Here is a 13,058-nt window from a genome sequence, read left to right as displayed (position 1 = left end):
CATTACACATATACTGTGAAGTGAAAGCAGATGTTGGCAGGAATACACACACGCATATATATATGCCTAGAGATTAGAATTTCTTCATAGATTTTATCAGCAGAGCTCACAATGTTCCCTAAAACTACTCACAACCTACTATTGATCATAAGACCTTGTTTTCAATTGTACATAATTCTGCAAAATTAAAAGGCATTTGTTTGGGGGCTTGCCTGTTTGTTTTTAATCAAGAGCTTTAGTAGTGGATTTTTGGGAAGGGGGTTATTCAGCTAAGACAATTCAGCTGCTGGGGAGAACAAACTTAGGATATGTTACAAGCAAATTTTGAAATAACGAAAATAAAAAATCCGCAGAAGTATTAGCCTATGTTAATCATGCCATATTTGGCAGGTTCTCAACTGGAAACATGATGAGACCTCTGTCTGAGATATACCTTTTGCCACCCTTGCAAAAAGTAGACTGGGACAGGACATATGCTGTGTAAGCAATTTGAAAGAGTGAATAAGGTGACAATATAGAGCAGGAGTCCAAGCTAGGGGCTGGCAGGGACCAAGATCAGGGTCAAGACACATTCTTGAGAGGGGGAAAAAAATCCCAAAGAATGTTACAAGGATGTAAGAAGCTGCAGGTCTAGCAGCAGTGGTGGTGGTGAAACAGAGCTAACCTGGAGCAGCAGAACAGAGGGAAAGCTAGAAATAGCTGAACATACTAAAGACCAGAATGCAGAAAAATAGCATGGATAAAGCATCAAGGAGGTACACTAGGTAGAGGGTAACTGCAGTCAGCCAGACAAGGAGATTGAACAATAATGTTGGGGGGCAGGAACAGGGAGCAAAAATAAGAAAAGCCTTTGAACAAGGATGAAAGGCCTGGCCAGAGACTGGCATTATACACTAGCAGAAAGGACTGGATAGTCACAGAGTAGACATGATCAGTCTTAAAAAAAAAATGAGCAGACTCCTAGATGTTTACTTCTCACTGTCAAGGAGTCTCTCTTGTTCCTGTCTATATTCCTGCTCTGTAGCAAAAGCACACAATGTATATTAGTAATACTAATTAACAGTAGCAATAAACACTAATTAAAAATACTTCATGTATTAGTTACTGTATTTGCTAAAGCAGCAGACACCCCTGCCATGAATCTCAAACTTCTAACCCTGCAAATGAGGTTCATAATGCCTTTGTTTTTTCCCAGCTTTTTTTTTAGATTTGTGGGAAGTTGAACACAACATACACTACATCAAAAACTTAATATTGCACAAAAGATGGGATGTAAAACTTCCTGGAAGAACTTTTATTCTTCTCCTTATGCATATAGAATATATTAAGGTAAAGTTCTTAATCACATGATCACAGAGTTTTCCACCTGGTACCCATGTCTTCGTGTGCATGCTATGGATTCACACTGACAGCGAATTGGGGCTGTACATAAAACACTCAGACCACTATTTTCAGGACTCCATCCACCCTTGCCTCAGAAACAGTAGGGTGAAAGATAGGCTGGGAAAAGATGAAAAAGAAAGCCTGCACTGAAAATGAAGGTCTTATGTCCTGTGGTCAAGACTACTGCCGTGTTGCCCCAGGATCTGGACTCTGGCCTTCCTCAGCATCACAGGAGGATTCTGTGACAAGGAAGCCAGTTCAACGAAACTTTCAGAGATTGTTGCTAATCTTGTGCTTTCTCTGCCTCCAAGAGTCAAACCTGACTATTTTAGAAATGCTGTAATGCTTCCAACTGCCTCAGGTCAGTGAGCATATTGCCTTGAACTTAAAGATGAGTAAAATGCCAAGTACTCCAAACAAAGTCTTAAAACACATACACAATATTCACCAATACTCTTACTTTTATCTGTTCTGATAAGGCTCAGTTTATTCATCTCCCTCATCACAGAGATACTGTAAGAATTCACTGATATTAGGGAGTCACTGGTATAAACTGCCAAGGAAATCAATAGTACTTCTAGGGCAGGGTTTGAATGCAATGCAAATACAGTATAAACAAGGTGTGGAAGGAACTCTCTGTGTAAGTAGTAAGATATTTATTTTGAGGGGTGAGGTACAAAAGGATTTTGCTATATTCTTTTTGCACTTCTTCCCTGTGCCTTCCCAAGCATTGTTATTTTAATTGTAGGTAACAACAGAAAGTTGCAAAAGCAAGTCAGATTAAGAGAAACTTTATCACAATCCACTGGCTCCTATTGCAACACCTCCAGTGTTTCACATCATGGTTACTGTTTTAATGACTGCATGTTCTATGAATAAGACTTTCAGAGTTAAAAATTCATAGCCAGATCTCCCTGAGAATCACTGAAAGTTAAAGAAAATCCCCCTGATTCCAGGATGCAAATCCTCCTTGTGCACATTACAAGCCCCAAATAAAACACAATTCACAGGGCTTGCAGTGATATGGATAGGGGACAGGGGATGAGCCAACGAGGCTGGTTGTCATAACCCATCTATGGCTTAATCTTTGTGTAAATCTCTTTATAACAAGACAAAAGCGAGGACACACTTTTATTGGTTTACAAAATGTACAAGTCACCCTGCCCACACACCCACTATCTGCAGGCTGGAAACAGCCAATCTGACCACGCTGTACATTCTGCCAGATTCACATTAGGCTGTGGCTATCAGTCAGGGGAGAACAGCTGGATCAACTACAGCAGCCCAAGCCCAGAGCCCAAGGACTGAGCTGCTCATGACATGGGCACATGCCAGCTGTCTAGGCAGCACACTCTCTTCTAACAAGCACCGCCTCTCTCTCTATGACAAAAGGGCAGCAGGGAGGGCACCAGTGGGATGTCAGGGCTGACATCCCCTGTGGGCTGCCACATCGACTATACTGGCCTACATCTACTCTGCTCTACCATTCTTCCCTCGGGCTTTCTGCAGTGTCAGTACTGTTCTGCTACTCACCACAAGGTGCAATTAGGAAGAGAGATCACCCTGCTGTATACTAATTCTCAAAACCACTTATTTTTCAGTCTTAAGATTGTCAGGGGACAGGAACTTTTCCTTCTTTAAGTTTTTATGCATCCAGTACATAGACACATACAATGCTACTGTCAGAGCAAGACAACTCTGCTGCCATAACTGACAGAACAAACTTGATGTATTCACGCCACCTGCTCCAGGAAGCTAAAGGAATTAAAGGTTTGCCAGAAGCAGAAGGCAGAAATACGGGTCTAAATTAATCCTAAGTAATTTTTATAGTAAAATTCATATTAGAGGGATAACTTGCAGTGGGCTATTGTGTTAAATGTAATAGGTAAAGCATATAGGCATTCCTGCACAGAATGTCTCAGTTTCATTCTGTTCATAGTTCAGTCAAGGCCAGCAAGTTTCTTTGCAGAATATCTCACTCTTCCACCATGCAAAATCAGTGTCTGTTCAGACTTTTGCAGATATCTAAATCCTTGTCTTCGTGCTAATTTAATAAAGCCATCACATCAATTACTGAAGTTTACCAAAGAAAGAAGAACAATATAGAACAGTATTGACTCTGCCCTTGCTCAATCCAGCTCACAAGTTCTCTCCTAAGGAAAGAGCCCATCACATTTTCCTTCAGCTTGCTCACACATTGACTATTTACTAGTACAAATGAAAGCAACTCATCCCACCACCAGTACAAACCTGGTAAAATCCAAGGCATCTTTTCAAACAGTAGCCAAAAGACACAGTCTGAAAGCTGAAAATTTTGGTGACAAGTTTTTGTTCCAAAACAATAAATAAGATGATAACCATAGCAATGTGATGACTTTTAAACCTAGCCAGCCAACAGATTTAGTTTTAAAGTATATTTCATAAATAATACACTAATGAACTTCACAAGTACTTGGGTGTTTAAGGCCAGGTGTTTTATCTACCTCCCTTCCCAAAGAGAACAAGCAAGTGCATACATCACCTCTAACAATTAAAAAAAATAAATTGGAAAAAAAAAAACCCACACCACCACCAAACCCCAAAACCCAAGAAACTGGAAATAAAAAAAGAAAACCCAAACCACCAAGAAACAGAAAGAAAAAACAAGAAACAGAATATAGCTGATGTCTTTAACTTTTATCCTGACAGCTTCCAATGTGTCCCACACAGATATTATACCTTTAGCACTAAGAACCACCCAAATATAGCATAACTGCCAGCAAATTTTTAGTGTTTGGTTTGTTGTTTGTTTGTTTTTAAATAACTCTTACTACTTCCTGTAGCCACCAATAAGTTCCCTATTGCAGTGAAATCATGCACTCCTCACAGCCAGTACATTTTCTAAACAACTGACATTCAACAATAGATAACATTGAAGCACTGGTAGGGCAGCTTTGGAGAGTGACATACAAAGCTTTGAACAAAGGCATTCACAGAGGTCTCAGGAAATGGATTTTCATATGACTAGCCATAAGAGTACACATTATGATAAATGCTACAGGCACAGAGCTCTCCTTAGTTACTTCGGCTCTGTGCAGTAACTCAACTTCCCCACTCTTAAAAGGTACCGAACTGAAGAAAAAAAAGAGGAACACTAAGTTATCTTTCCAGTTATTTTTATGCACCTCGTCTGCACACTCCAAGATGACTGAAATGGAGCTGAGTGTATCATGTCAAAGCAACGTAACTCCAAGTCAGGGCATTTTTTGAAAATTTTATATTCTTCCTTGCAGAATTCTGCACCTTTCACTTCAAAGGACACCCAAGGAAGTATTTTATGACTTCACTGAAATACTTTTCACCCACCAGTTGAACTATTTTTTCCCCCCCATTGGCTAAATGCACATTCTTCATCTGTTTAAGACTGCAATAAGGTGGCTTTTAAAAAAACAAAAACTGGACGGAGGACTGGTAGTCAACTTGCATTTGCAAACACACTGTGCCACTGTACTGTGTTTTTATTTTTAAAAACTGTTTCTAATCTTAAAATAATAGTTCTTTTAGGCTAAGATAACATTCTTCTGAATGCCTTTGATTGAAGTGGCATTATGAAGTCTTCCCAAGAACAGTTTTGGAGTAGTTTCAGGTTGCAAGTCCCCAGTGAGCTTAAACTAGCTCACTAGCTCCAGACAACAGGACAGGCAGGACAGCAAAGCCCTTGGCATAGGCTGCAACGGACAGCAAGAGCCAGTGTGAATACTGGGGCAATATGTTCACAGAGCTTAGTGCTCTTATGTTAATATTTCTAGATGAGCTTGAATTAGCTAGCTACTTCCACCAAATAAAGTCATACAAGTTGTCATCAAAGCAGTTCAAAAGAAAAATCTATGTCCATTGAAAACTCTGCAACTGAAATATCATTCTGGAGGAAATTTTGAAATTTGAAAATTTTAAGTAAACTGTTTTGAGTTTACTGGCTTTAGAAATGAGAGAAATATTAACTAGGATTGTGGACAACACAATGCTGAATGAGTAATGAAATGTCACTCTTCCTGATGAAGATGATTTGTTAAATACATAGAGAAACAAAAACAACAAGGAGATTTTACAGTGTGATTGTAAAAAATTTCCACAATTTGGATTCTTTATATGATTGACCTGTTCCAAATGTTAGATTGTTATGCTTAACTATCCAGGGATTTAAATACTTTACTGAATCATAATTTAGAACTAAAAAAAAAAATCTGCAGCTGCTTTCTGAGAAATCCTAATCTAAACTCATTTAAGGAATGGCCTTCCTTCAGAATAGTTATTTCTCCAGTTTCAATACAAACTATCAACATATTTTGAGGACAGTTTTAATCCTATAAAGTGTATTTCAATTTGTTTCTCAAAATATCTGAGATCATACCTTCTATATTAGCAGTTCTCTGCTAGATGGAGGAGAAAGAGCCAACTAATCAGTTACAGTACCTTCATTAAAAAGTTCCTTAATTTTATAAGCAGTACCTTGGATGTAAGGTCTCGGTGGAAAATGCCTTTATAGTGAAGATAACTGATTCCCATAGCAATGTCATATGCCAGTTTCACCCTCACTGTCCAGGGCAGATGCTGGTTACTGTCTAAGAGCTGTTCCAGGTTACCACAGTTGATGTACTGAAAAGACAAAGCAACATTTGTACTTAAGTTCATGTATTGTCAGGAATGTAAAATTCATCATTACACAAGCATCCTCAGCTCAGCTACACATGAACAGCAGCTTTTTTTTTTTTTTTTTTTTTTTTTTTTTTTTTTTTTTTTTTTTTTTGCGCAAAGCTTGCAAATCAAGAGAGGCTGAAAAGGTCTCCCTTCACCACCTGTGCCAATGCATTTATTTTAAAGCTGCATACAACAGCCATCACTGCATTAACTCTATGGTGTTTAAACACTGGTATTTAAACAAACCCTTCAGCAATACCTGCAATATAGTATCACCCTCTCATTTCAGTGTGAGGAAAATAAGGGCAAAAGGGATGAAGAGCTGGCTCTCACACAGAGTAAGTCAACAAAGACAGGGCTAAGTATCCAAGTGTAGGTCACGAAGCCTGATCAAATTCCCAGATATTAGTTCCCTAAACTGAGGCATCATCAAAGAAAAATATTACAACATGTTGTTGTAAGTAACATTTTTTCACTGCTGTATCTACAAGTCCTAATCAGCAATCTGATTCCCACTGTGTTCAGTACCACATCAAGCCCATCAAATGGTAGCCCACATGGAAAGGGACCTATGCTAGGTATAAGATAAATGCTACAAGAGATGGGGAAATGAAGCAGCACTCAAGTGATGCTAAGTAACATAACCCAGGGTTAAGACACGGCAGCTCCACTGCTCAAATAATCATCACAGCAACACTGGGCTTATGCTTTATGTATAGACCCTTTATACCACAACAGCAGCTATGCCATGTTTGAGTAGCTTGTTTCACCCCCAGTACCCTCACCAGCAACAAACCAAAAAGACTAGCTCACCACGGAAGGAAAACTTGGCAGCAACACAGTGACTTGTCTCAGGAAAATCCAAGCAAAGCAGAGATGATAATTTGCTCCCAAGCCTGGTCCAAGCATGTAACAGTACAGCAGGCTGCACCAACTATGCTCCTCTGTGTCAGACAGCTCTCCAACTCTTAAGAGGCTTTGCACTTCACTGTGTCATTCACCTGAACAAACATGTGCCGCCATTATCACTATAAAATAAAAATCATAACTGCGGCTCTTGTTATTCCAGAATCTTTGAACTTGCTGGTATTTTGTTGGGCTTCTTTCTGTCTTGGAGCCTGAAGCACAAGGCAAACATAACATCACACACGGTGCAGTGTGGATGTAGCTATCTCCTCAGACTATGCTGTAGCAAGGAAAGAGCACACAAACCAGACTACTAGTAAGTCCAGGGGTCCACCTCCTCAACAGGCTAAAAAAATGATCTTCTTCCCTACAGTTAGGCCCTATATTTTTCTGAGATCACCAGTTAACTTAGAAAATCTTTTTCAGCAGATACACAAGTTTCACAAGTAATTATTTCACAAGGATAAATTGTTCGGGCAGATGAGGCACAACCAATTTTAACCGCCACAGAGCTTACCTGGAGAGGGCACCACAAAGCAGTGTGGGGCTCCACTGCTCCCCTAGGCTGCGAGCTGGGTCCGTCCCAGCCCACCAACAGCAGCACATGTCACTGGCAGTCCAGGATGTGACCCCTCTCTCTCTCTCTCCAAAACAACCTGGCTCTTATGCTAGGAGTTCGTGTGTCAGGAGTGCGCAGCAGCTCTGGAACGGGTCACTCGGAGGCTATGCAATCTCCATCCTTGGAGACTTTCAAGGCCAACTAGACAAAGCTGCCGCCAACCTGACTCAATGTTGGAAACAATGCTGCTTTGAGCTTTTCCAACTTTGATCTTTCTTGTTGCTTTTATTTGAACCTCTAAGGGAGCTAGATGACCTTGTAGAGCACTCATGGAAAAAAACATCACTCAATATAATTAGATATTTTTTTTTTAATCACAAGTTGCGAGCACGCTTAAGGAAAAAATGGTGAATAAGAGTTCTACATTAACTTCTTATATATTCCCAGCCTTCTTGGAACAGTGTGAGCAGCACTTCCTATCCAGTTACGTTCAAATCAGAACAATATTGACCAACCCAGAACAGGCAGCACTAAAGCACCTAGCTCAATAACACAATCAAAGTGACACTTATCAATTATCTCAAACCATTCTACCTTACTGACTGGACAGTAACAGACTAGAGTATCCATATAGCACTACCATACCTGTATTCATTGTCAAGAGAATGTGAGGGGGGAGGGAATCACTGGCCTGGCTTTCTATTTTGGTTAGGGTTAAACTGTACTATACTATGACTGTAATTGCTCCAGAAATGCTAATAAATAGAAGCAGCAACGCATGAGTATTGATACACATACTGAAATGTGTCAACAGCTAGCTACTATTTTGAGCATGCCCGTGTGTTCCTTTTCAATAAAGTAGGCTACTGACTCGATCCATTGCTGCCATATTACTTAAGTGCATCTAATACATCTATTCCCCCAACACCCTTCCAGTCAAATTGTCTTGCATGGTCATTCACCCATCTTAACTGCAAGGACTGGATTCTAGCATCATCTAGGTGAAAACTGATATATGAGAGGATACAGCATGCACGAGCTGCTAGAGCAAGAATCAAACCTGACTCTAGCACATATACAAAAACCCCTAGGCCTCCTACCCAAAACTGCCACCTTGCAAGCGCTCAGCCCTCATTTATTAGAGATGTGAGTTCTGGGTTTGGATCTAATTTCTAGTGCAATTCTATGAAGCGCAGCAGGCTAATCATCAAGTGAACAACTGAACTAAGATTTTCCTATAGACATCTTTAAGACTCTAGTGGATCTCAGATTTTAGCTGTCCAGCAGGTAATAAATGCATGCAGAGTCCTGAATTGTCCCTAAGGCAAGCACCACAGAGTTCATTGCTCCCTCAATGTCACATAAGTAATCCAATTCTTCAGTCATTCAGGCTGATAATGCAAACAGCCAGCCGATGGCCTATTTTTGAGCCCTTTAACAATGTGTTTTCGGAACAGACACAAAATGGTGTACATTATTTCCTAATTGTCAGTGCAACTGAAAGAAAAATACTCGTTCTCAGTCTCTTACTAGCACAAACCAGCTCTGTGTGGAAAGAATATCCTTAAGGATATTAAATGCACCTCTCCCAAAGAGAATACTGCATTTTATTTTGTCCCTGGAACATTTCAGTGCTGGTACAGTAAGGCTACAGAACACACAGCATCTCAAAGCATTATTTTACTACAACAACAGCAGCCCTTGCATAAGTGTACAAGCAATCAGAGCAGGGATCTGATCGGGCTACAACAACGAAAGCAAAGGACACTACATTTCATACAGAGACCTCACAGCTAAATGGAGCAGTGTTCGGACCTTTTCAAACTCTCTATCATCAGGTTGCAGTGAAACTGCTACCCATTATTCCTACTGCGAGCTTTTTGTCATGTAACAGGATACCAACAGTCAGTTTACCTGGTTGCCAGAGTCCAAAAGTAACAGCTTTAGGTTCCTTATTTTTTGCATTTACAACTTAACATAGCAAATTGAAAAATGGTCTTTTTAAACCAGTGTAACCCACAAAAAAATTATTTTCCTACAAATTTATCCATGGTAAGAGCTCATGGTTTTGGTTGCTAGAATGAAGTTCAGCAAAACTGGTTTTGCTATACCTCTTCCCAAACCTTATGAGGAAAGAGGGCAATAGCTTTCTTGAAGGACAAGTTACCCAGAAGCTCAGCCAAGCATAGGTGCTTTCTGGAACAAAGAATGTTGAAGAGGCTTCTGATACTACAGCTTAATGCTATGAAACGTAAAAGCAACAGTATACAACCCTTTCCCACACAACAGTCAGGGCACAGGGAAACTTAAGAACAGGATAATAGGATTGCTGCCTTGCAAGACACTTGCAGTCACATTATCAGACTCAAGCATATGAAATGAGGAATGGAATGAAATTCAGCATAAAACGGTACTTGCACATAGCATAACATGCTTAATTTCAAGAGACTAATAGTGAGCTTCAGCTGTCATATTTTAGCCTTCAAAATTCAAAATAAAGGTTTGAACACACTAATAAGAGAACTAGAAGCTTTTAAAGAAAGGTGCATCAGATTCACATGATTCCAGCAGTTATTGATCAAAAACAAAGACCAAATATTGCCAGGTCTGAGGGGGAAGACTGAAGGGAACTGCAAAGAGTTTTCAATGCTACTTTGAAAACCAATGCTGTTTCAATATGTAGGTCTAATAAGCCACCACATATTGGACAGGAAAGCCAGAAAAAAGATGACTTGATGTTTACTCAGCTTTAAATGTCACTGCTTGCCATTTAAAAAACAACGAATAACCACAAGACACCCCTATATGGTAGCCCAAATATTGCCAAAGGCAACAACATTAAGTGGTTAAGAAAAGTAGGTGTGGAGAATGCATTTAGGATGACAGACCAAATGAGGTAAGCAAAATATAAGAGCTCTAGGGACCCAGAACACTACAAGACAAACACTGAGATAGCAAGGAATGAATATACTGGAGAAGCCCAGTGATGAAAGCAGGCAGAGAAGCAGGATAAAAAACAAAACTAGAGTCACAGCTGTGGCATCTTCAGTTGGACTCTAAAGGGAGACCTGGAAAGCAAAATAATAACATTTCAGACATTGGTGACAGATGCACTGAAGCAGCATCAAAAGAGATACAGATTGTGTATTTGTATTTCTAATGCTGGAAGTAAGAACACTACTAATAAAAGCTGAGATCTTTCCTCTCACTCAGCTTTCTGCAAAAGTGGAAAAAAAAAAAAAGCTTTTAAACCACCAATTTCAAGGAGGACACAACCCAATCTTCAGTTCTCATATGTTTAACAGTCATCTGTCACATTCCACAGTCTCTAAGTGACTACTTTGAAGGCTTCTGGCTGCAAGACAACAAGCCAACATACCCTTCTGCCACAACTGGCATAATTAGCTACAGTGGGAGGACTGGAAATTTCCTCATTTCCCCCAACTGTTTTCATTAGCTTCAACTGTGCAGAACTGGAAAAGAAAGACAGTATCAGAATCTTCAAAACTACAATATGAGATACTACAAATTGATACACTGAGACTATCAGATTAAATTGATCTGGTTTTGAAGTTAGTTCATTGACACCCACTTGGTAAAAAAAAATAAATCTAAAAATCTACAAAACCACCTCAACTCAAGTACCTCTGAGCAGCAACCTTCCATTTACATTAAATATCTAACACATTGACTGAAACAAATGAAATAAATTAAATATTAAACCTGAACAAGTTGGATGTTTAAATTTGGGCTGTAGAAGTATATTTTTGGACAGCAGGTGAACTAATGTTGCCAGGGAGCAAACCACAAGTACTGAAAGAGTCAGAACACGCAGGTGAAGCAAGCACATTTCTAAACAAAACTCAAACTTTTTCATGAGAGACCAGAGGGGCTCAACTGGCTAGGAAAAATAGCCTGATTGAAAGGACAGAAGAAAAGCCCAAAGTCTTCCTCTAAAGGCCACTTTTTCTTTCCTGCTCCCTAGTTGCTGAAAATCAAAGGAAAAGAAGTCTAAAACCTAAAGTCAATTTCTTTTCTGCTTTTCAACCAATACAAACAATTCAGTTCTTTAATAAAAATTTGTGTATTTTCTTTAAAAGTGTTAACCATTACAGGATTAAAATAATCTTGTTTTTAAAAGTGTCAGGTATTCATAGAGGAGAGGGCAAGCTTCCTCATGCAATTGCCATGACATGGTTACTCATCAGAACCCAGGACCAAAAGCCAAGAAACACAACAGATCTACCTCTGTTTCTTCTTCTGTGTCAGTTGTGGCATTGACTGATTCACTGGCTCCTCCGTCTAAAAAGGCATGTACAGGCATGGCTTATTTTATAAAGGCAAACAAGAATTAACATGCACTAGCTCAGGAAGGAGCTGTAATGAAAACCATTTGTTGCATTCCAAACATTTAAGTGTTGGCACGGAAAAGAATATGGCAAGATTTGTCTTCCTTTAATTCTCTACATCCAACAGCTCTTATGGACAGCATGCTGAATTTATCCCTTTCTTGTCACTCCATTCAATCAAAACTTAATGTTCACTTGCTTGCCTGCTGCTAGAAAAAGATTAAGTAAGGCTTCAACTGCAGGCACATAGTAACAATGGAATATTGCAACCCATATGTATGAAGGGTTTGAAATACTTCAGGAAATAAGCTTATTTTGTTGGAACCGGAAAACACTCCCAGTATATCTATACAAACTGACCTTGATAACCATTTTTCCTGTAATTATATTAGTATAAAACAAAGAAGCAAAGTGGCCTAACAAAAAACCTGCATTTATAATCTGAAGTCACAACCATTTGGATTTTAATTAGAGCCTAGTTTCAGTGCAGATAAGAATCTGGGATATGGCAAGCTAGTATTGACAAATTAGCACACAAGCACAGAAGAGAAAGTACCTTCTTGCTGACACAGGCAAGAGAAACAGCATCTCTACAGTAACACTTCTGTTAAGAGCAGAAGGCTCTATCCATAATGACAGCATTTTGAACATACTATACACTCAGTTCTGCCTAGAAGCAAACTGACAAGGAGACTCTTATTTAAATAAGGTCTTTCTCACCTTCCCCACAAAGACACCAGCAGTAGCAGCCCACAGATTATATGCCTGCAAGATTCCAGATAAATAACCCATTTGCTTCATTTTCTGAAGTCTGTAAAACAGCTACAAGGATCTACCGAGCACAAAAGTTACATGACACAAACACATCTCATGTACAACTTCGTTTAAATTCTACGCAAGGAATGATGGTTTTGAGCTGTTCCAGAGCGCTTTTCCAAGCCTCAACACTCCAGCTGTGCCACGATGTCCATTTACACTTGAGGGTGCTCAAACACTTTATTGGCAATTAAGAATGCACAAGATCCCCTATAATAATGGTGTGCAAAAGCAAACATTAAAGGAATTTTTCTTGTACAACTTGTTTTCTGGATGGTTTGGATGGCTGACAAGTGAAGTGAAATGAGGAAGTGAAGCTACAAACACTTGTTAATTCAAGAGTATGTTTCCTGGGGTCCAGGGTGAAG

The 13,058-nt window shown here is 39.5% G+C and overlaps 1 protein-coding gene across 1 annotated transcript in view; it reads right to left on the bottom strand.

The window, feature by feature from the left end:
- The window catches only part of TESK2 (testis associated actin remodelling kinase 2), a 70,541-nt gene that overhangs the window by 16,952 nt on the left and 40,531 nt on the right, over positions 1 to 13,058 (bottom strand). Inside the window, exon 4 of the mRNA XM_026853546.1 lies at positions 5,872 to 6,018. Within this exon, the coding sequence (XP_026709347.1) occupies positions 5,872 to 6,018 (147 nt within the window). The remainder of the gene's footprint in view (positions 1 to 5,871; positions 6,019 to 13,058) is intronic.

The sequence above is a fragment of the Athene cunicularia genome (assembly GCF_003259725.1).
Source record: "Athene cunicularia isolate RWA chromosome 8 unlocalized genomic scaffold, athCun1 chr8_part1, whole genome shotgun sequence".
Lineage (NCBI taxonomy): Eukaryota > Metazoa > Chordata > Aves > Strigiformes > Strigidae > Athene > Athene cunicularia.
The sequence above is the reverse complement of the archived record's forward strand: the minus strand, read 5'-3'. Positions and strand labels throughout refer to the sequence as shown.